This window comes from Schistocerca piceifrons, chromosome 7 (genome assembly GCF_021461385.2).
Source record: "Schistocerca piceifrons isolate TAMUIC-IGC-003096 chromosome 7, iqSchPice1.1, whole genome shotgun sequence".
Taxonomy (NCBI): Eukaryota; Metazoa; Arthropoda; class Insecta; order Orthoptera; family Acrididae; genus Schistocerca; species Schistocerca piceifrons.
Window position 1 is genome coordinate 518,994,681 of NC_060144.1, and position 22,521 is coordinate 519,017,201.

The following is a 22,521-nucleotide window of genomic DNA, read 5'->3' on the forward strand; positions in this document are numbered from 1 at the left end:
ATTAAAAATGTAACTCGTAGATATTTTGTGCGAATGTACAATACACTGTACGTAAATATTTTGTATGGGGATTTCATATGGCCAGTTCATATAAGTATAAATTTGAGAAACATATGTACTGTAGTTTTTGATAAGATTTCTTATGAAATATTTTTTTTGTATGTAGATTTTAAATCCAATTTCTGGGGTCACTTGTGGTCACTGAATTGCCCAGTTAGCTATTTCCAATATCTATCTGGTCAAGCCAATGATGGGGTGATGTGACGAAGCAAACTGGGGTAATTCTACTTCCCCTCTTGTTTTGCCATCTGCCTCCTTGAAATTTATTTTGTTCTTAACTAGTTACCATTAACATTCGTGAATATAATCTGCATTTTCATAAAAGAGAAAGGCTGACCCTCAGTTTTAAAGAATATAATACCAGATCTAATTTTGTGCTTAGTTTTATGTACGTAATGAATTTTCCAATTTATTTGGACTATTCCTAATTAGTATCTTTTGTTATATGGTGAAATCAGTATTTTTTTCATAACTTAAATTCTATTGTTGACTTATAAACAAATATAGATTCTGTACTAATTGTAAAAATTTGGAGGAACAACTAATAGTATTCTTACAGGATCTATTTGGCTCTGTTTGAAAACATTAAATCCTATTGTTGACCTATAAACAAATATAGATTCTGTACTAATTTTAAAAATTTGGAGGAACAGCTAATAGTATTCTCAAAGGATCTATTTGGCTCTATTGGAAAACATGTTAGCAAAGCCAGCTCTTAATTAATTCCAAAGTAATTTCCAGGTTCATCAAAAGTATTGTTTGCATAACTATATACATTAATTTCATGATTTAAACCCTCATGATTTAACCCTTGTAGTAGAAGAACCTTTTTTTGATGTATTCAGTTAATTTAATGAATTAAGTTTTAATTGTAACTTCTGCAAATTTAACTTCAAACAATGTGTAGTTTCAGCACAACTTCAAACAATGTGTAGTTTCAGTACAGTTAGAACAACGTCAATGCTTCAACTTAACTGTGAAATAAGTGTTACTCCATTAGGCCGTGTGTTAAAACAATGACAGTGTCTGCTCCACACATACCTTTCTATTCTTCAAAAACTATGAACTTTATGGTTAGGTTTTTACTGCTCGTAGATGTTCAATAGTAAACTATTGTAGCAGTATGTGGAGGTTTGCCTGCAAACTATTAATGAGGCTGATGGAATGTTACAACTACATTAGTGCACTGGCCATATATAACTGTGTATTATTGGGGGGTTGTGAACAGTGAAAGTAAACTACTGTGAAATACAACTGTACACCTGTCAGCTACATTATTTGAAGTAGTCAGTGTTGTACTTCCACACCCCATTTTTCCACTGGTATCTCATCACAGTATGTCAACACTGAGGACAACAAAGGAAGGAAAGAAAAACGGGCGAACCACCACAAATCTGAGGTGGAGCAGAGTGCAGCAGCTTAAATGCTGCACAGACCAATCACAATTGTACAAAATGAGGTGATGCATACTCAGCATCCTTCAGTGGATTGTGCAGCAACACTTGGTGATGTCTGGCAAACCATCTCTAGCAGCGCCCCTTGGTGTCGTATTTAAATGTTTCTTCTGTGGTGATGGGAGCAGCTTGCAATGTGCTGAGCATGATCTGTACTGCATTCCCTCCTCCCAGAATTGTACACTGTGGTTGCATAGCATGTGTGCAGGTGACAGCATGATGGAGTCTGTGCTGTGGCGCTGCTAATGGAGTTAGCTGTGGCACAATAGCAGATGGCAGCAGCCAATCCATGTCCCAACTTTCACCTTGCAAACCACCAGGAACATCTCCAACAAAGCAGATGTAGGGCACTGGTGGGTCCAGCATTAATGCTGCTGTGGATGCTGAAGTCCTTAACAGCCGAGGTAAGCTTGATGTCTGTGATGGATGTAACTGTGAACAGAGACAGAAGCTGCAGGGGCATCAGCAACTGCACGGGTGGGCAGGGCTCGACCTCCATGACAGCGTCACCTGATGAACCGTGCACCAGAGTGTCAGGCACTGGCAAAGGGCTGGTCTGGGGCAACAGTCTGGGATGCAGGCTGTGTTTCTGAAACATGAAAAATCTCTGGAAGGAACACAATAATCTCAAAATCATAGTTGAGTTTGGTACAGTCGATAGGTGCCTGATATGTTGTGAATGGTATAATGAGCTCAGCCAGTCTTCTGAAAGACGATGCTGAATTCCCAGCTGTTAGTCTTGTTAACCCTCAAGTGGTGCACCATTTTTCATAACACGAGTGAACACGTGGTGCATTTTGTACACGTGTAAAGAATAGCTGTCTTTATGTTACCAAGCATGTATGAACAAAATTACAGTTCAATCTTAGTTTAAACAATGATAAAATAAGGTAACATTATATGAGCTAAACAGTATTCAATAAAACAGTAATAAAACAAACCTTTCATTGTATCACTTGCATCACACGCAAGTGCTTCCCCTCAGTAATGACCCACTGGAAGCATTAAAAAATGCAGTTGCATCAGATACCTGCCAAATGCTTATTGATTACCAAATATCTCATACATAACTGCTTCATTGTGTGTTTGTGCCGCTAGCTTGAAATCTGGTTCGTTTTCTTGGACGGATCGTGAATTTTTTTTCACCTAGCTTGCTTTTTTATTTATATTGCTACTGTTCACATGAAGTATGACAACACAACTTATTATTGTGTTTGCTGAAGCAATAATGAAGGAATAGATATGCGCTCACAATTGTAAAACAATAATGTAACAGTACAAAACATTGTTACTTTCGATTGGCTCACTTTATATGCAGGTGTGCCTACTTGAGCATTAAAGACACAATAGAAAACTTTTTGCAGAACTAACTTGTAAAATTGGTGTCTGAAGCAGGCTGTCAAGAGTGAAAGAGATGCAGTGGAGTGCGAGACCGATGACCGTGTAATAATTCTGCTCGCAAAGTGTTGTCAAAAGGCAGAGTGTGGTAGGTGCTGAGAAACAACAACAAACCATTTTCCCTGCGGGGTGAAGCAGGTGAAGCACAAAGTTTGGGCATCAGTCCCTTGAAAGTGCTAATGAAATGTTTGGCTTCACCATTCCATTGAGGAGAGGACGGTGCCTTTTGGGTATCATGAGCCCAATTTTGTTGGTGAAATTGTTGAATTTCCAACAAAGAAAACTGTGGACTATTGATTGAAACAATTGTTCATGGCAAACCTTCAAACAAAAGACAGGAGTGAGGCCTTTTATAGAGCTATCAGTAATTGTCAAATTCATTGGCATGACAAATATCTACCATGCATTGATGATGGCCTCCATGATGTCTTCCAGAAAGGACCAGCAAAATCATTGTGGATGCATTGCCAAGTACCGTCAGGTCTATGCCAATTGAAAAATTCCGGGGCGGTGCTGCCTAGTTATCCGTGCTTGCATGACAGTGAGCAGTCACTTGTTCTGTCTGCTTCTAAAGACTGAGCTACATTTATTACAATGTTGATGCACTAGCTGCTTTGTTCTAATGATTCCAAAATGTACTTTATGTAATAGTTTTGAAACATGTTCCTGCAGTGATTGGGTGTTGTGACTTGGCTTTATTCATTAGGAGTATGCAATAAAATGACACCATTCTGAAGAGAAAGTCTATTGCATTGTTTATAGTATTTGCATACTACTGCATCTGAAATTTATTTTGGATTACGAGTCCAACCCATTTGAATGTAATACTTGAGCAATCATAGTGATTGAAGCTCTTTAGTAGCTTGTGCAATCTGCCAAAATCAGTGGGAAAAGCTTGAAGTATTTGTGAATCGAATAGATCAATTTGAAAACAAGAAGCTTCTGATGCATTGAATTCTGGGTCATTTCCCTGAGGTAAGTGAGACAAAGTGTCCGTGTTCACATGCTGTGCTGCAGGCCAATAGAGAATTCCAAAGTTGTAATTTTAAGGGGTAGTGACCCACATTGCACCTTCTGTGCTGTATGATCAGGCACATCTTTCATTGAATGAAAAAGGGCTGCCACTGACTTATGGTCTGCCACGAGAAAAAATTGTCTATCCTGCAGATACTGATTACACTTACTGACTCCATAGATCATGGCTAAGGCTTCCTTTTCCAGCTGACTGTAGTTGACGTGGACCTTGTTATGCTACAGGTAATTGATTGTTGCCAACTTTTTGAGCTAAAACTGCCCCTATTCCACACAGTAATGCATCAGCTGTAAGTACTACTTGTTTTTGTGGATCAAAATGAATGAGGCATGGTCAACTAGGCATGGCATGTTTAATGTTTAGAAGTTATTGTTCGCATTATCCAATCCATTGGAAAGCAACATTTTTGCACTGGAGGTAATGCAGAAGTGCAGCATTTTGCATTCGGAACAAAATTTGATACAGTTGGTCAGTTTGCACTGAACTGTTTGTAGTTCTTGTACATTTTTAGGAAAAGATAATCTTAGATGGCCTTTAAGTGCTTTGTCGAGGGATGAGTACCCAGGGGAATCAATAAGAAGCCCCAAATGTTTGTGTTGAAAAATGAACGCTTCTGTAAATTATGCTTAAACCTTGTGTCAGTTAAAACTTGAAAAAGAGATTCAAAATTTTTGAGTTGCTGTTCTGGTGTGTTTTTCCGGACACAATGATGTCATCCAAATAATTTGAACATGGTAAAACTTTCACTAGTTCAAGAAATTGTTGAAATTACGCAGGAGTAGATGTGCTTATGGAGGGAAAGGGCTGGTATTGGAACAAGCTGATGTGTGTATTGACCACCAGAAGTTTTTTTCTTTCCTCATCCAGGAGAAGTTGAAGGGAAGCATCAGCTAAGTTGATTTTAAAAATGAATGTCTACCTTTTTGCCAGGTGATCCATAAGCTCCACAATAAGTGGAAAGAATCAGTAAACATTTGAATGTTTACTGTTGCTTTAAAAATGGCACAAAGTCTGATTTTCTTTTGATAACCAGAGGAGGCGCACCCATTGACTAGCAGAAACATATTGCTATAGTTCAGAAGCAACTTTATGGTGAATGGTGTGAGGCACTGGACGTGCACGGTTAAACTTTCATTGAGCATCGTATTTGATTGTAATGTGTGCTTGAAAATTCTTTGCCTGTCTCAGAGAGCCTTCAAACAAATGTTCTGTTTTTGACACAGTTGATGAACGATGCCAGGGGATACTTGTGTATCAAAAGCACGCACATTGTTATAAATATCTAATTTACAGCTATGTCTACATCTATGTGATTACTCTGCTGTTCACAGTAAAATGCCTGGCAGAGGGTTCAGTGAACTACCTTCAAGCTGTCTTTCTACTATTTCTTCTCGAACGGCATGTGGGAAAAACACGCACTTAAATTTTTCTGTGCGAGCCCTGATTTCTCTTATTTTATCATGATGATCATTTCTTCCTATGTAGATGGGTGCCAATAGAATGTTTTCGTAATCGGAGGAGAAAACTGGTGATTGAAATTTCATGAAAAAATCCTGTAGCAAAGAAAAATGTCTTTGTTTTAATGATTGTCACTCCAATTCACATATCCTGTCTGTGGCACTATCTCTCCTATTTCGCGATAATACAAAACGAGCCACCCTTCTTTGAACTTTTTCGAAGTCATCCATCAGTCCCACCTGATGTGGATCCCACACCGCACAGTAATACTCCAGAATAGGGCAGACAAGCACGGTGTAAGCAGTCTCTTTAGTAGACCTGTTGCACCTTCTAAGTGTTCTGCCAATGAATCACAGTCTTTGGTTTGCGAACTTTAGCGGATTTCTTTTAGTACTTGTTGTGACTCGCCAATCATTCAAATTGCTGCCGCGCAATTACGCGCGTCCTCTACATGTGGTGCTGTCTGCCAGCCATGCAGCAGCTGCGCCACCTAAGCAGCCAGCCAGCCAGCGGCCGCTAGACTTGGACTCGGTGCTCATTCGAATGTTACAGTGTTTACATGTCTTGCTTTGTCAACTTGCTCAATGACTTATGTGTTTTGCTCGTTTCGAAATATATTTGTTTAACTTGACGTTATAACAATTGGCAACGAAGTAGTGGATTTTTCCTTTTCATCGTTGACCCACAGGTTTCCATGGCTACTGTCGAGCGACTATTGCAAGGTCTCATTGAACAGCAAACGCTTCTAACATCGGCGATTCGCGATTTCGTCATGGCATCAAATGCGGGGCGTTTCTTGTCGTTGTCTATACTGCCTTTTCCTCCTTACGACGAGATGGCGGAAGACTTGTCTGATTACGAAAAATATCTTCAACAGCACTTCTTGGCATTTCATGTCACGGACAAACGAACATGTAAGTCTCTGTTCTTTTCATGGATTTCACCTCAAATGTTTTGGTTGTTGTCGCAGTTGGTTCCTTTGAAATATCCTGTGTCTTTGTCCTTTGCTGAAATGTGCTCACTTCTATCTGTCTATTTTCACAAGCAAACGCATGTGGTAGTATCTCGTGTTGCCTTCTATCGTTGTCAAAAACAACCGCATCAATCCTATCACGCTTGGGCTGCTGAACTTCACGGCCTCAGTCGAAAGTGTCACTTTGTTACTGACGTTCACAAAGAAACCTATGCCGATTCCACGGTACGGGATGCTATTATCTGGTCGGTGCCCGACAAAGAAGTGAGGCAATGTGCCCTTCAGTTGCCAAATCCGACTCTAGATGAAGTCCTATCCATCGTGCAGTCTTTTGACATTACTCGCGCCGCTGGGGCGCAAATAGAGGCGTGGGGTGATGTCGGGGAAATGCAACCTCTGTTGACGACGCGTGCGGTGCGTCCCCGCCGGCAGACGTGGCCGCAGTACGCTCCCACGTGCAGCCTCGGCCTAACCGTAAACAGCCCTCTAAGAAACTGCAGCAAAACCCCCGGCAACTTCCTTCATGTCCGCGGTGTTTTACGAAACATTCATGGGAGGACTGTCCCCAACGTTGGGCCTTGTGTCACAATTGCAAAAAGAAGGGTCATGTGTCTGCCGTTTGCAAATCCGACCGCATACATGATGTTCATGACCGTGACACTGATTCTGCTTCTGTGTTGTCTGTCAATTGCACTTCTTCCCTTTCAGGGAAGTTATTCCTCACTGTCCAAATCCTTGGTCGGGATGTTTGCATGCAGGTGGATACTGGTTCTGCTGCCACTATAATTAATTCTCAGACGTATCTTCAGTTGGGTTCTCCACTCCTATCACCAGTCACTTGGCAATTACGGACGTACAATAAACAGATTTCTCTCTTGGGACAATTTAATGCTGAGGTATCTTACAAATCCATCATCCGCACTGTTCCCATATTTGTGATCGAGCAGAGTAACGCAGAAAATCTTTTTGGTTTCGATGCCTTTCGCGTTTTTGGGTTCTCCATAGATGACTCTGTCAATATCGTCTGTGATGCTATCCCTTCGCTCAATTGGATTCCTTGTCGACGAAATTTTCGTCCCTTTTTTCTCCTGGGTTAGGCCGTGCAAACGACTTGGAAGCTCATATCGCGCTCAAACCCCCTACTTTTTTTTGGGCTCGGCCCGTTCCTGTGGCCCTTCGTGATCCTGTAAAACGGGAGCTGGATCGTCTCACTGATTCAGGGGTCTTGCTTCCTGTCACTTCCAGTGAGTGGTCCTCTCCTGTCGTTGTCGTTGCTAAGCCCAATGGTGATATTCGTCTCTGTGGCGATTTTAAAGCCACTGTAAATACGCAATCCCTCATTGACACTTACCCTGTGCCTTGACCTGAAGAATTGTTCACTAAACTTGCGGGAAGCCAGTATTTTTCTAAAATTGACCTGTCGGAAGCTTACCATCGACTTCCTCTCGACGCTGTTTACCGGCAGTTTCTGGTCCTTAACACGCCTTTCGGCCTCTATCAATACGAACGATTGCCATTCGGGGTTGCCAGCACCTTTGCTCTCTTTCAGAGATTCTTGGAACAATTATTTCTCCCTGTCCCTGGGTGTATAAATAACATGGACGACATTGTTGTCACTGGCTCCACCACTGAAGAGCATCTTCAGAACCTCCGCACACTTTTTCATGTCTTACAGACTGCCCGTCTTAAGTGTAATCTTCAGAAGTCACAATTTTTTCAGGCAACTATCACGTACTTGGGGTTTCAACTCTCTCGGGATGGTATTCGTCCACTTCAGCAAACTGTCACTGTGATCGATGCCCTTCCTCACCCTACATCCATTAAGGAACTGCAGGCCCTCTTGGGGAAAATAGCATACTATCACAAGTTTTTACCGTCTGCTGCTTCGGTAGCTCAGCCGTTACATCGCCTGTTGCATAAAAACGTGCCTTTCCACTGGTCCGCGTCATGTGATGCGGCTTTCCAGAAATTGAAGACTGCTGAAACAGGCCCCGTGGCTGGCTACTTATCGACCTGGCCAACATCTTGTTCTTGCCACGGATGCCTCTCAATACGGGGTCGGTGCAGTCCTTGCGCACCGTTTTTCTGACGGCTCTGAACAACCTATTGCTTATGCCTCCAAAACACTCACGGATGCCCAACAAAAGTATTCTCAAATTGAAAAAGAAGCTTTGGCCATTATTTATGCTCTTCATAAGTTTGGTGTTTTTCTCTATGGATCCAAATTTCATCTTGTTATGGTCCACAAACCACTTGTTTCCTTGTTTCATCCATCATTGTCACTTCCTGACAAGGCTGCACACCACCTCCAGCGTTGGGCTCTTTACTTGTCTTGTTTCTATTATGAGATTCATTTCCGGCTGACGGCTCAACATGCTAATGCTGATGCACTGTCTCACCTTCCCATGGGTCCTGATCTGGCATTCGATAGGGACGAACTTTTGTGTTTCCACCTGGATGTTGCGAAGCAGCGGGTTGTGGACGGATTCCCAGGGACCGGCTGGTGGCTGCTACAGGTTCTGATCCTACCCTCTCCCGGATTTTACGCTGTATTCAGAAGGGTTGGCCTGATTGTCAGTGCGCTAAGACTTCTGACCCGTTGCGGAACTACTACGCTTTGCGCTACCGCCTCACAGCTAGGGATGGTGTTATCCTCCTTTGCACCGACAATGCTTCTCCGCGTGTTGTGGTACCTGCATCTTTGCGTGCATTGGTCTTGCGCCTTCTGCACCAAGGGCACTGGGGTGTCTCTCGCACAAAATCTCTGGTGAGCCGTCATGTGTACTGGCCTGTCATCGACTCTGAAATATCACACATGGTTGCTGCCTGCGGCCCTTGTGCGTCACAGGCTGCCGCCCCGAAGTCATCTTTGTCACCGTGGCTTTCGCCTGAGATGCTCTGGGAGCGCATTCATGCTGACTTCGCGGGACCTTTTTTAGGTACTTATTGGCTCCTCATAATTGACAGCTACTCTAACTTTCCTTTCATTGTCCGTTGCACGTCGCCTACCACTGCGGCAACCACAAGTGCTCTTGCCCGCATTTTTTCTTTGGAAGGCCTTCCTTCTGCTCTTGTTACTGATAATGGTCGGCAATTTGCTCTTCCGAATTTGCGAATTTTTGTGCTCGTCACGGCGTTATGCATGTCACAGCCCCTCCGTTCCATCCACAATCAAACAGTGAGGCTGCGCTCTTACATGGTCGACAGCCCCGCACGCTACTTCATCTTCTGCGGCCTTCCAGCTCACGGCCGCGGGTGCCTTCGCTTGGCCAGTTCACCGCCAACGACCTTGTCTGGGTACGGGGATATATCAGGCGGCCAAAATGGAGTCCGGGCCGCATTTTACGACACCGTGGCTGATGCCTGTATGAAATCCAGACGGACACGGGTGTTGCAGTGTGTCATTTGGACCAGCTTCGGTGTCGTGTGCCGGCAACGCCTGTTCCGAAGGCTGCTACACCCTTTTGGCTCTACCTGACGCTCGGGATCTTGGCATCTCCCATTACTCACAACGCCCTGTCACCATCATCTCGGCACCAGTACAACAACGGACGCCACCAGGAGACGTGCCTATGCAGGAACCATGACCATCATCTGTCGGAGCCAATCTACTCGCCTCCTTCTCCTACGGTCGCCGCTCCTTCTCCTACGAACGGCGACACATCGCCCATGTCTCCTGTTATATCAACTGGATTTGCTGCAACAGGCAGATTGGTGCATGGGGCCCCAGCAGATTCGACCTCTACGTCTCCTGTCATCTCGACCCATTATCATCGGGGACACTTCCGTCCGTACGGGAAGCCGCCTCCTCGAGACTTTACGGCCAGTCAAACAATGCCTATGGATGTTAGCAATCTACAGGCCACCTCTATCAAGACCAGTGCAGAAATTTCAAAGGGGGGGAAAAGTGTTGTGACTCGCCGATCATTCAAAGTGCCCCACTAGACTTGGACTCAGTGCTCATTTGAATGTTACCATGTTCACATGTCTTGCTTTGTCAACTTGCTCAGTGACGTATATGTGTTGTGTCGTTTCGAAATATATGTGTTTGATTTGATGTTATAACAGTACTCATCTGAATGACTTCACATTTTTCGTTATTCAGTGTCAATTGCCAATTTACGCACCATACAGATATCTTATCTAAATCATTTTGTAATTTGTTTTGGTCATCTGATGACTTTACAAGACGGTAAATGACAGCATCATCTGCAAATAATCTAGGAGGGCTACTCAGATTATCTCCTATGTTGTTAATATAGATCAGGAACAACAGAGGGCCTGTAACTCTTCCTTGGGGAACACCCGGATATTACTTCTGTTTTATTCAATGACTTTCCGACTATTAATACGAACTGTGACATTTCTGACAGGAAATCATGAAACCAGTTGCACAATTGAGGCAATATTCCGTAGGCTTGCAGTTTGGTTAGAAGACGCTTGTGAGGAACGATGTTGAAAGCCATCTGGAAATCTGAAAATATGGAATCAATTTGACATCCCTTGTCGATAGCACTCATTACTTCATGAGTATAAAGAGCTAGTAATGTTTCACAAGAACGGTATTTTCTGAATTCATGCTGACTAAGTGTCAATAAATCGTTTTCTTTGTGGTACTTCATAATGTTCGAATACAGTATATGTTACAAGACCCTAATGCAAATCGACGTTAGTGATATGAGCCTGTAATTCAATGGATTACTCCTACTTCCCTTTTGGGTATTTGTGTGACTTGAGCAGTGAGCAATTTTCCAGTTTTTAGGTACGGATCTTTCTGTGGGCGAGCGGTTGTATATAATTGCTAAATATGGAGCTATTGTATCAGCATACTCTGAGAGGAATGTGACTGGTATACAGTCTGGACCAGAAGCCTTGGCTTTATTAAATGATTTAAGCTGCTTTGCGATACTGAGGATATCTATTGCTATGTTTCTCATCTTGGCAGTTGTTCTTGATTGGAATTCAGGAATATTTACTTCGTCTTCATTGGTGAAGGAGTTTCGGAAAACCGTGTTTCATAACTCTGCTTTAGCGGCACTGTCATCAGTAACTTCACCATTGTTATCACGAAGTGGAAGTATTGATTGCGTCTTGCCACTGGTGTGCTTTATGTATGGCCAGAATCTCTTTTGGTTTTCTGCCATATTTCAAGACAGAGTTTCATTATGGGAATTATTAAAAACATCTCGCATTGAAGTATGTGCTATACTTCGAACTTCTGCAAAACTTTGGCAGTCGTTGCGATTTTGTGTTCTTTTAAATTTGGCATGCTCTTTTCGTTGCTTCTGCAGCAGCGATCTGACCCGTTTTGTGTACCATGGAGGAGCAGTACCATCACTTATTAATTTATGTGGTACATATCTCTCAATTGCTGTTGATACTGAATCATTCCACAACTTTTCTATGCTTTCATGATCAGATCAGGAGTGAAGACTGTCTCTTAAAAAGGCGTTAAGCGCATTTTATCAGCTTTTTTTTTTAAATAGCTATACTTTATGTTCCTTTTCAATGGTTGTACATGTTATGGCATTCAGCCTAGCAGCAACTGCCATGTGGTCGCTAATCCCTGTATTCGTCACAATACTCACTGTTTGACCAGGATTATTTGTTGCTAAGAGGTAAAGTATGCTGTCGCAACCATTTATGTTTCAAATGGGCTCGTGAACTGCTTGTTCAAAATAATTTTCTGAGAAAGCATTCAGTACAATTTCGGATGACGTTTTATTCCTGCCGCCAGCTTTAAGCCTATAATTTTTCCAGCATATCGAGGGTAGAGTGAAGTCACCACCGACTATAACTGTATGAGTGGGGTACCTATTTGAAATAAGACTCAAGTTTTCTTTGAACTGTTCAGCAACTATATCTTCAGAGTTTGGTGGGGTGGGGGGCGGTAAAACGATCCAGTTAATAGTTTAGTACGATTGTCAAGTATAATCTCATCCCGTACTATTTCACAAGGACTATCTACTTCTATTTCACTACAAGGCAAACTACTTCTGACAGCAATAAATACTCAACCACCAACTGTATTTAATCTATCCTTTCTGAACACTGTTAGATCATTTGAAAAAATTTCGGGTGAACTTATTTCCGACTTTAGCCAGCTTTCTGTACCTATAACTATTTGAGCTTCAGTGTTTTCCATTAGGGCTCGGAGCTCTGGTTCTTTCCTAACACAGCTACGACAATTTACAACTACAATACCGATCGTTTCTAGAACTAACTTACTGCGTTTTACCTGTCCCCTTTTGGACAGACGCCCTTTCTGTGGTTCCCTGGGACCCTTTAACCTAAAAATCCATCCAGTCCCTTCCACTCCTGACCTATTAAGCAGAACCCGGAAACCCACCACCCAATGGCACAAGTCAAAGAATCTGCAGCCTACGCGATCACAGAACCACCTGAGCCTCCGATTCAGACCCTACACTCAGCTCTGCACCAGAGGACCACAGTCTGTTTTATCGATGATGCTACAGATGGCGAGCTCCGCCTTAATCTCGCAAGTAAGACTGGCAGTCTTTACCATTTCTACTAGCCACTTGAAACCAGAGAGAATCTCCTCCGATCCAAAGCAACATACGTCATTGGTAGCAACATGAGCCACCACCTGCAGTTGGCTGCACCCTGTACTCTTTGTGGCATCCGGAAGCACCCTTTCCACATCCGGAATGACTCCCCCCCCCCCCCCCCCCCCCCCTCCTTGGCAGTAATGTTCCTAAGGTACCCCATTACGTGCCTAACGTTTGAGCTTCCAACTATCAGCAAACCCACCCTCTGTGAATGCCCAGACCTTGCGGGCCAAGAAGCTTCCTCTGGAACAGGATGGACAACTGCATCCGGCTCAGAGACATCGTCAGCCACAGATAATGCCGGAATCCTGTTCATCAAATGAACCTGGGAGGCCCAACAATCAGCCCCTTGGAAAATTTTTCACTGACTGCCAGACTTTGGAATGATTTCCCACTCAACCATGGGTGAGGTGTCAATCTCAGTGCAGGCAGTACCTGGGGCAATCACAGCAGTGAACCAATCAGGGGACACTTGGTTCATGCTCGACGTTCCTCAAATCCAGGTCCAACCCCCCTCCAAACAAATCAGATGATCCATGCCAAAAATATTGGAACTCGAATATGATTGAACTACTGTGAATGTCACTGATAGAATTGTATTTTGATATTTTGCTTGCAAAATGCACATCCCAAGAGCACAGGTATGTTCGCTGTTGGCTATGTGGTGCAGGTGTGATTTTCGGAGCCGAAAATGTCCCAATTGCTTGTTTGTGGTTTGATTAATCAGTTTGACTGAAGCACCAGTATCTAACTGAAAAGGTGTAGATTGATTGCAAATCTGTAAAGATATGAATGGTTTGTGGTTTGTTCTCAGAACATGACTGTCAGTTTTAACTTTCAGAAGGTTGTTTTGGTCCATTTTGCGAGAGACATGTGAGGAGAGCTGATCTGCAGCTGTGCACATTGTTTTGCGGTTCATAGTTCCTGTGAACTATGTGGAGTGGGTAAAGATTCAGAATATGTGACCATGTTAGTTTCCATTTGCTCAAATCTAGATTGAAGTGGAAGAGAGTTTGTTTTGCAGGGGAGCGTTTGCTCTGTGTGTTCCAGCTTATGACAATGTTGCCATTCCATTTGGTGTAGAAAGCAGTGTTTGTGATCATGTATGATTTAACATTTGACACAAGACTTTGGAGTGCACGAATTTGCAGTATCAGTGGCTGGGCTGCCATTCCCTGCTTAAGCCATGGCTTGTGGCTGTAGTCAATATAAGCAACGTGGGGTGAGTTTGCTTGGAACTAGGTTTGGTCAGTGTTGTGACAACAAGCACATTAAAGTCAAGATCTGCAGAATCTTGTACTTCCTGAGCTTTGATTACTTTAAGAATATTTTTAAGACAATGACTGCAATGCTTTAGAATCTGTCTGCATTCTGTGATCTGCAAGGTTCTGATAATGGTATTGTGAAGCATTTCATCTTGAAAAGAAGTTCCTCAAGTGCAGTTGAATTTGCAGTTCCAAATCATGCCCTGGAATTCAGCCATCCATTTCTTGTAAGACTGATTACTAAGAAGACACTTGCAAAAAATTCTGAAATGAGCTGCAGCTACTTGAATCCGTGCTTCAAAAAATTTCGTCGAGCTTCCAGATAACTTCCTCATAGGACAGGGTGTGGAACTCTACTTCAACACAGGCTAAGGATTGACACTCTGAGCCAAGGAAAAAAGAAAGATCATGAGTTTCCTGTGGTTTGGGCTGTGAAGTTAACAATAATGCAAAAATGAATAAATCTAGACACTTTCCGCCCCTGACTATTCCTAGAAAAGAAAAATTCTAATAGTTCCATTGACATTGAAAGAAATATTGATCATATAAAACACTATAAAACAGTTAAAACATAAATCTATTTATTTACAGTATACTTTCTCAAGCTAGGCTCTTCAGTCTCACTATCTGATTGCACTGTCATCTGTACACTCAGTGTGATCAGAGAATAGTCTGAAGATAATCTGAGAACAATCTGAGGCGGAGCTCAGAGTGGAGATAGCCCTCTCGAGCAGTGGCTCGCAGTAGTGGATTTAAATGTTTCTTCTGTGGAGATGAGAGCAGTGTGTGACATGCCTTGTGTGGCCAACCAAGAGACGGTTGGTACTACATTTACAGCATAGAGTGTTTTAAACAAATTGCATAATAGTGCAAAACATTCTTAGATTTGTTGGCTTTTTCAGCAAATTTAGAGATGACATCTATATAAAATGTTGCAACACACTGTAACTTCAGAAAAGAACCCCTTTTGATTTTGTATAGAACATTTCAAGTTATGAAATGCCTTTCAACAGTAGGTTTTATTTATTCATTCATTCATTCTGTTCCGTAAATCCCATTGTGTTGGAGAGCATAAAATTACAAGGAAGCAGAATGGCTGTCCAGCAGGCTTCCAGGACTGAAAAATCTATGTGACACTGGCATGCACACATAAAAGTAGAAACTGCTATTCCAGCTTTCAGAACTGAGGTGTGGAAACAGAAGAAGGAGCAGGTCACTCAAACCTCAGACTGAAAGCTGCCTGTCCAATAAGTTGTTTATATACGGGGAAAGATAAAAACCTGTTTAATGTGAATAGAATTTACATTCCAATATTCTGGTAAATTTTATGAGGAATGGCTGATAAGTACTCTTTTATTTAATTTTTAATATCTGAGGATTTTCAATTACATGGCCGTGTTCCCAGGTAACTTGTTGAAGGACTTTTGCGCCAGAACTCCTTTCTGAATGGTAGACAGGGATGCATGATCTTTGTGGAAACTATTTTTACTTAAAATGTTGTAGTCAGAGTTCATCCTTAATACACTCTTATACACGAATACCATTACTAGAGTTAATATATTGACATTAACATCTGAGAATCCCGAGTTTTTTGAAGAGGCTTCTGCAAGGTAATCTGCTGTCAACTTTGTGCAATATTGTCATTGCACATTTCTCTAGAAGAAATAATGTTTCAACCTAAGCTGTGTTGCCCCAGAAGATTATGTTTTAGGACAATATTGAGTGAAAGCATCAAACATTTCTGCCTGCAGCTCAAAACAACGAGAGATATATTTGTAAATGCGAAACTGGCAGAACTGAGCTTTTTAGTTAGCTTATTTGTGCACTGGTGACACATCATGTATTATCCATTTGTATACCCCAATGAACCATGGACCTTGCTGTTGGTGGGGAGGCTTGCATGCCTCAGCGATACAGATAGCTGTACTGTAGGTGCAACCACAATGGATGGTATCTATTGAGCGGCCAGGAAATTGTGTGGTTCCTGAATAGGGGCAGCAGTCTTTTCAGTAGTTGCAGCGGCAGTAGTCTGAATGATTAACTGATCTGACCATGTAACATCAACCAAAGTGGCCTTGGTATGCTGGTACTGCAAACAGCAGAAAGCAAGGGAAAACTATAGCCGTAATTTTTCCTGAGGGCATGCAGCTTTACTATATGGTTAAATGATGATGACGTCCTCTTGGGTAAAATGGCGTTCCATGTATTGGAATGTGGTATGTCAGATCCCTTAATCTGGCAGGTAGGTTAGAAAATTTAAAAAGGGAGATGGATAGATTAAAGTTAGATATAGTGCGAATAAGTGAAGTTCGGTGGCAGGAGAAACAAGATTTCTCGTCTGGTGAATACAGGGCTATAAATACAAAATCAAATGTGGGTAATGCAGGAGTAGGTTTAATAATGAATAAAAGAATAGGAACACAGATAAGTTACTATGAACAGCATAGTGAATGGATTATTGTAGCCGAGATAGACACGAAGCCCTCCCCTGCCACAGTACAAGATTATATACCAACTAGCTCCACAGATGTTGAAGAGACTGAAGAAAAGTGATGTAATAAAAGAAAATATTGAGATAGTTAAGGGAGATGAAAATTTAATATTCGTGGGGGACTGGAATTCGATAGCAGGAAAAGGAAGAGAAGGAAAAGTAGTAGGTGAATATGGACTGGGGCTAACGAATGAAAGAGGAAGCCGCCTGTTAGAATTGGTTATGAACTGTTGATTAAAATTGAAGATACTGCAAAAAGGTTGGAGTTTAAGGGGATGGGACCTGGATAAACTGAAAGAACCAGAGGTTGTAGAGAGTTTCAGAGAGAGCATTAGGGAAGGGTTGACAAAATGGGGGAAAGAAATACAGTAGAAGAAGAATGGGTAGCTTTGAGAGAAGAAATAGTAAAGGCAGCAGAGGATCAAGTAGGTAAAAAGACGAGGGCTAGTAGAAATCCATGGGTAACAGAAGATATATTGAATTTAATTGATGAAAGGAGACAATATAAAAATGCAGTAAATGAAGCTGGCAAAAAGGAATACAAATGTCTCAAAAATTAGATCGACAGGAAGTGCAAAATGGCTAAGCAGAGATGGATAGAGGGCAAATGTAAGGATGTAGAAGTATTTATTACTAGGGGTAAGATAGATACTGCCTACAGGAAAATAAAGAGACCTTTGGAGAACAGAGAACCACCTGTATGAGTTCAAGAGCTCAGATGGAAAGCCAGTCCTAAGCAAAAAAGGGAAAGCAGAAAGGTTGAAGGATTATGTAGAGGATCTATACAAGGGCAATGTACTTGAGGACAATATTATGGAAATGAAAGAGGACGTAGATGAAGATTAAATGGGAGATATGGTACTGGGTGAAGAAAAGGACAAAGCACTGAAAGATCTAAGTCGAAAAAAGGCCCCAGGAGTAGACAACAATGCATTAGAACTACTGATAGCCTTGGGAGAGGCAGCCATGACAAAACTCTCCCATCTGGTGGGCAACATGTATGAGACATGCAAAATACCCTCAGACTTCAAGAATAATATAATAATTCCAATACCAAAGAAAGCAGGTGCTGACAGTTGTGAAAATTACCAAACTATCAATTTAATAAGTCATGGTTACAAAATATTAGCACGTATTCTTTACAGACCTCGGGGAAGATCAGTTTGGATTCCATAGAAATGTTGGAACATGCGAATCAGTACTGATCCTACGATTTATCTTCTAAGATAGGTTAAGGAAAGGCAAACCTACGTTTCTAGCATTTATAGACTTAGAGGAAGCTTTGGCAATGTTGACTGTTACACTCTCTTTGAAATTCGGAAGGTGACAGGTGTAAAATACAGGGAGTGAAAGGCTATTCACAATTTGTACAGAAACCAGATGGCAGTTACATGAGTCGAAGGGCACGAAAGGGAAACAGTGGTTGAGAAGGGAGTGAGACAAGGTTGTAGCCTATCCCCGATTTTATTCAATCTGTATATTGAGCAAGCAGTAAAGGAAACAAAAGAAGAAGAAGATTTGGAGTAAGAATTAAAATCTATGGAGAAGAAATAAAAGCTTTGACATTTGCCAACAACATCGTAATTCTGTCAGAGATAGCAAAGGACCTGGAAGAGCAGCTGAATAGAATGGACAGTGTCTTGAAAGGAAATAATAACATGAACACCAACAAAAGCAAATCAAAGATAATGGAATTTAGTCAAATTAAATCAGGTGATGCTGAGGGAATTAGATTAGGAAATGAGACCCTTAAAGTAGTAGATGTGTTTTGCTGTTTGGGAAGCAAAATAACTGATGGTGGTCGGAGTAGAGAGGATATAAAATGTAGACTGGCTATAGCAAGGAAAGTGTTCCTCAGGAAGAGAAATTTGTTTACATTGAGTATAAATTTAAGTGTCACGAAATCTTTTCTGAAAGCATTTGTATGGAGAGTAGCCATGTATGGAAGTGAAACATGGACAATAAACAGTGTAGACAAGAAGAGAATATAAGCTTTCGAAATGTGGTGCTACAGAAGAATGCTGAAGATTAGATTGGTATATCACGTAATTAATAAGGAGATATCGAGCAGAATTGGGAAGAAGAGGAATTTGTGGCACAACTTGACTAGAAGAAGGGATCGGTTGATAGGACACATTCTGAGGCATCAAGGGATCACCAATTTAATATTGGTGGGAAGTGTGGAGGGTAAAAATTGCAGAGGGAGACCAAGAGACGAATACACTAAGCAGATTCAGAAGGATGTAGGTCGCAGTAGTTATTCGGTGATGAAGAGGCTTGCACAGGATAGAGTAGCATGGAGAGCTGCATCAAATCAGTCTCTGGACTGAAGACCACAACAATAACAACATGTTTAGGAATTTCACACAAACCCTTGCTACACACAGCACTTACAGTGGTCTGCACGGAAGATGGTGGCTGTGTGCTGCATTCAGCCCAGAGAGAGAGAGAGAGAGAGAGAGAGAGAGAGAGATGGAGAACACTTTCTGGTCTCGCCACTGACTGCACACACACACACACACACACACACACACACACACACACACACACACACACACACACACACTCTCTTTCTCTCTCTCTCTCTCTCTCTCTCTCTCTGTGTGTGTGTGTGTGTGGGTGTGTGTGTGTCTTTCTCTGGAATTCTGGGTGAGCACTGCACTGGCCCAGTGTTTCTGCTTTTGACTCTTCCCAATAAAATTTATATGGTCAGAAAACAATTCAGTGTTAGTTCTTAATGTTATACTTTTCATATTTGTTTTATTCCATGTATAATAAATACTTCATTGGCTAAGTACTCTCACCATATCTAAAATAAAATTAAAATTGGTGTGAAATGCTCTACACGCATCCCAAAACATATGCTTACACGCAGAGGTGGTGGAATGACAGTATTGGCTGGAGTGTCACGTAGTTCATTGCTCCTTGCCACTGCGCATCACCCCACCATCTGCCTTCTTATGCGCACACCACTATAGCACGTGACGACTGGTGGGAAATTTGGTTCTGGCAACAACTTAATGACTTCTGGATTGTGTGTGACCCCATTTACATATCTATGGTTGGTTTTTGCATCTACTGTAAAAAATCCTCTGGTCAGAAATGTGAGTTGTCCCATAGCTTAATTTTTAGATGAACATGAAAACAAATTCCAACAACTGACTGACATTGCTCCAGCAGTGTCTGAGAGCATTTATCTTACACTCAGTCTGTAGGATTTGTTTTGAAGGGCTTCCTCAGCAGTTCTACTTATTATCCTTTCACTCACATCAATTATCTTTGGCAATGACTGCCTCAGAATTTGCAAAATCACCACTTGAGCTCTTTTGATGACTTCAAGGGTCCCTACAGTGTAGACTTGCTAGTGAGACTTGAAAATGTAAACATTTTTAATAGTACTTGAATTTAAAGCCAAAATAAAGATAATAGGAGATAAGGCTAACACAACTTAGTTCAGTAGAGAACTCTATAATGTGTTTGCTTGTGACGGTCATATAAATTGGGAGATTATCCAAGTTATTCATTTTTCTAAATAACTCATTTTGCTAATATCGTCTTAAAGCAGATGTTTCCCACATCTCACTCTGCATCAGTAAAATATGTGATCATTTAAAACAGTCTGAATGGAACAGTTTGAGAGAACATTTGTAGCATTAACTGCATGCTAACATTTCTGTATGCTCTCTAGAGAGTGTAGCTCTGTACATTTTTTATATGGACTTGACGATTTCCATTTGTAGCAGTAGCTAAGAAATTATGTTTCTTGTTTTCAGGAGACTGGCATGAAGCTATGGAGGCTATGGGATGTCATGTTAAGGATTTGCGATGGACGGTATATTGAAGTAAGGCGTTACATCTATATTTAATTAGTTTAATGAAGAATTTTTAACATGTTTGTCTGTAGGTTTTGCTGAGTATTCTGCATTTTTTGAGAATTACTTAGTTAAGAGTTCTGTTTTATTTTCTATTCAGTTTGCAGACTATAACCTCTGGCACAATAAGATGTAGGAGGTGTCTGTTTCGACTGAAGAATGATGGATTGCATGTGAGACATGTCCTTGCCTGTCTTGCTTGTATTAGAGTTAAAATTGCACAGCTTCCCAATCCTTTTTCACTCAGTGCCTGATTGAACTTCTGCTTCGAGTACAAACTGTTTCTAGCATTTCTATTCCTGCAAAGTCAGAGAGATGGTGCTTTGTTGAGTTTTCCTGCATTATGTACAAAATGTTAATAATTGTACAAATTATTTAAGAAAAAGAGGTTGCACTTGACAGCTTCTTTGTGACTCATTAAAAAAAGAAAACAGACTGTTTAATGTTTATTATGCAGGCAGTTAAACTGCCTCATTACAACTGATAATGAATATGCAATGTGATAGTGACTTAAAGAAACAAGTTAAGTGTAATTCAGAAATATATTTCTCTGATCATGCAATAGAAATTTCTGAGTGGTGATTCAGTTTCCTGTACTTTGATGCTTTTGGATCTCCACATGGGTGGAAACTGTTGAAAAAAAAGTTATCTCAAAATTCTACAACCATTAAACGTTTCTAAACAAAGAAGTTGAATGAAAAGGAATAGGTAGTATGCTTGTTTGTGCAAAATAAGAGTTGGCCTCTTGAGGGACAATCTGCCTAACTGATTGATTTGCTGCCTTTGTTTTGGCTCTCTGCTCCTCATGATGCTTGTACTGTTCTGCTAGCTGCCTCTTGGCTCGCTCACATAGTTCTGCCATCTGTTTTTGATTATTGGCCTCAGACAACATTAATAAACTGTTTTAAAAAACCCACACACAAAACTAGTTTTGATAATGCATTAGTTAGCCTGCACAGTATTACAATATTGTTGATGCATGGCTCTGAAATATATAACGTGACCAGTACACTTTAGAGGTCATACAAATATCATACAGTGACTTTTGTTTAACAGAAATAAATGTTGACAAAACAACTCAGAACGTGAGCTTTAAAGTTAATAAGAGCTGGAAGTAAGTAGCTCTATGATTAACCATCCGCAGTCACACTTACTACCTGCATTCCTTAGCTACCTACTTATGCCATAATCAGACATGCCAACTCTCCAGATTTAAGCAGCAGACTCCCAATTTTTCCTTCTTCCTCCCGATCTCCCGACCGTGAAGACCGATCTCCCGATTTTCAGAAAAGTTTCAATACTTTCCTTACTATTTGAAAATACTGCGCCTTTGATATATTGGTGGGTGACAAGCTATGGCTGTTACTTGTATGTGTTAACTTGGAAGATTCGTGTGGTGGCTGTTGGGAGCAGAAGTAGGCATAGCTCGCGCTTTGTATCTACAAGAAAGTAAGGGACTTACCGTTGGCAGCGTTCGGAGACAAATGAATATTTTTCAACTAGTACCAGTTTCCTCCACCAGCTCAATCATAAAGTTATCATGGACAAGGAGTAGTCAGCCAAGCGAAGTGATTAGAGTTGTTGTGTCTGCAAGGCAGTGTTGCCAAGTTGGGGGATTCCCCCCTAAATTGAGGGGGAATTGAGCTGCCTGTGGGGAAGTTAAAGGGATAAATGTTTCAAGGGGAAAATATTTAGGGTTACTATCCTCCCCTCCCCACCCCTCCTCATGACAATTTCATTCTTGACTCCCTTTTACTGTGCCCCCCGCTCGCTTACCCTACAGTGTGAGAAATTATTTAGGGGTATTTAAGTGTAATATAGGGGGAAACTGTGTGCCAGGGTTGGCATCACTGCTACAAGACCATTTTCTAGAACATAGGACCATTGTGTTCTCGGTTCTGCTGCGCGATTTGTGTACTCTGTAGTAGTTGTTGGCTGCATATCTTGG

At 41.5% G+C, this 22,521-nt stretch overlaps 1 protein-coding gene across 1 annotated transcript in view; it reads left to right on the plus strand.

Annotated features, from left to right (window-relative positions):
• Positions 1–21,516, plus strand: part of LOC124805064 (protein AMN1 homolog) — a 99,507-nt gene extending 77,991 nt beyond the window's left edge. Inside the window, exons 5-6 of the mRNA XM_047265489.1 lie at positions 20,475–20,543; positions 20,674–21,516. Of these exons, the coding sequence (XP_047121445.1) occupies positions 20,475–20,542 (68 nt within the window). The 3' untranslated portion in view covers position 20,543; positions 20,674–21,516. The remainder of the gene's footprint in view (positions 1–20,474; positions 20,544–20,673) is intronic.
• The last annotated feature ends 1,005 nt before the right edge of the window (positions 21,517–22,521 follow it).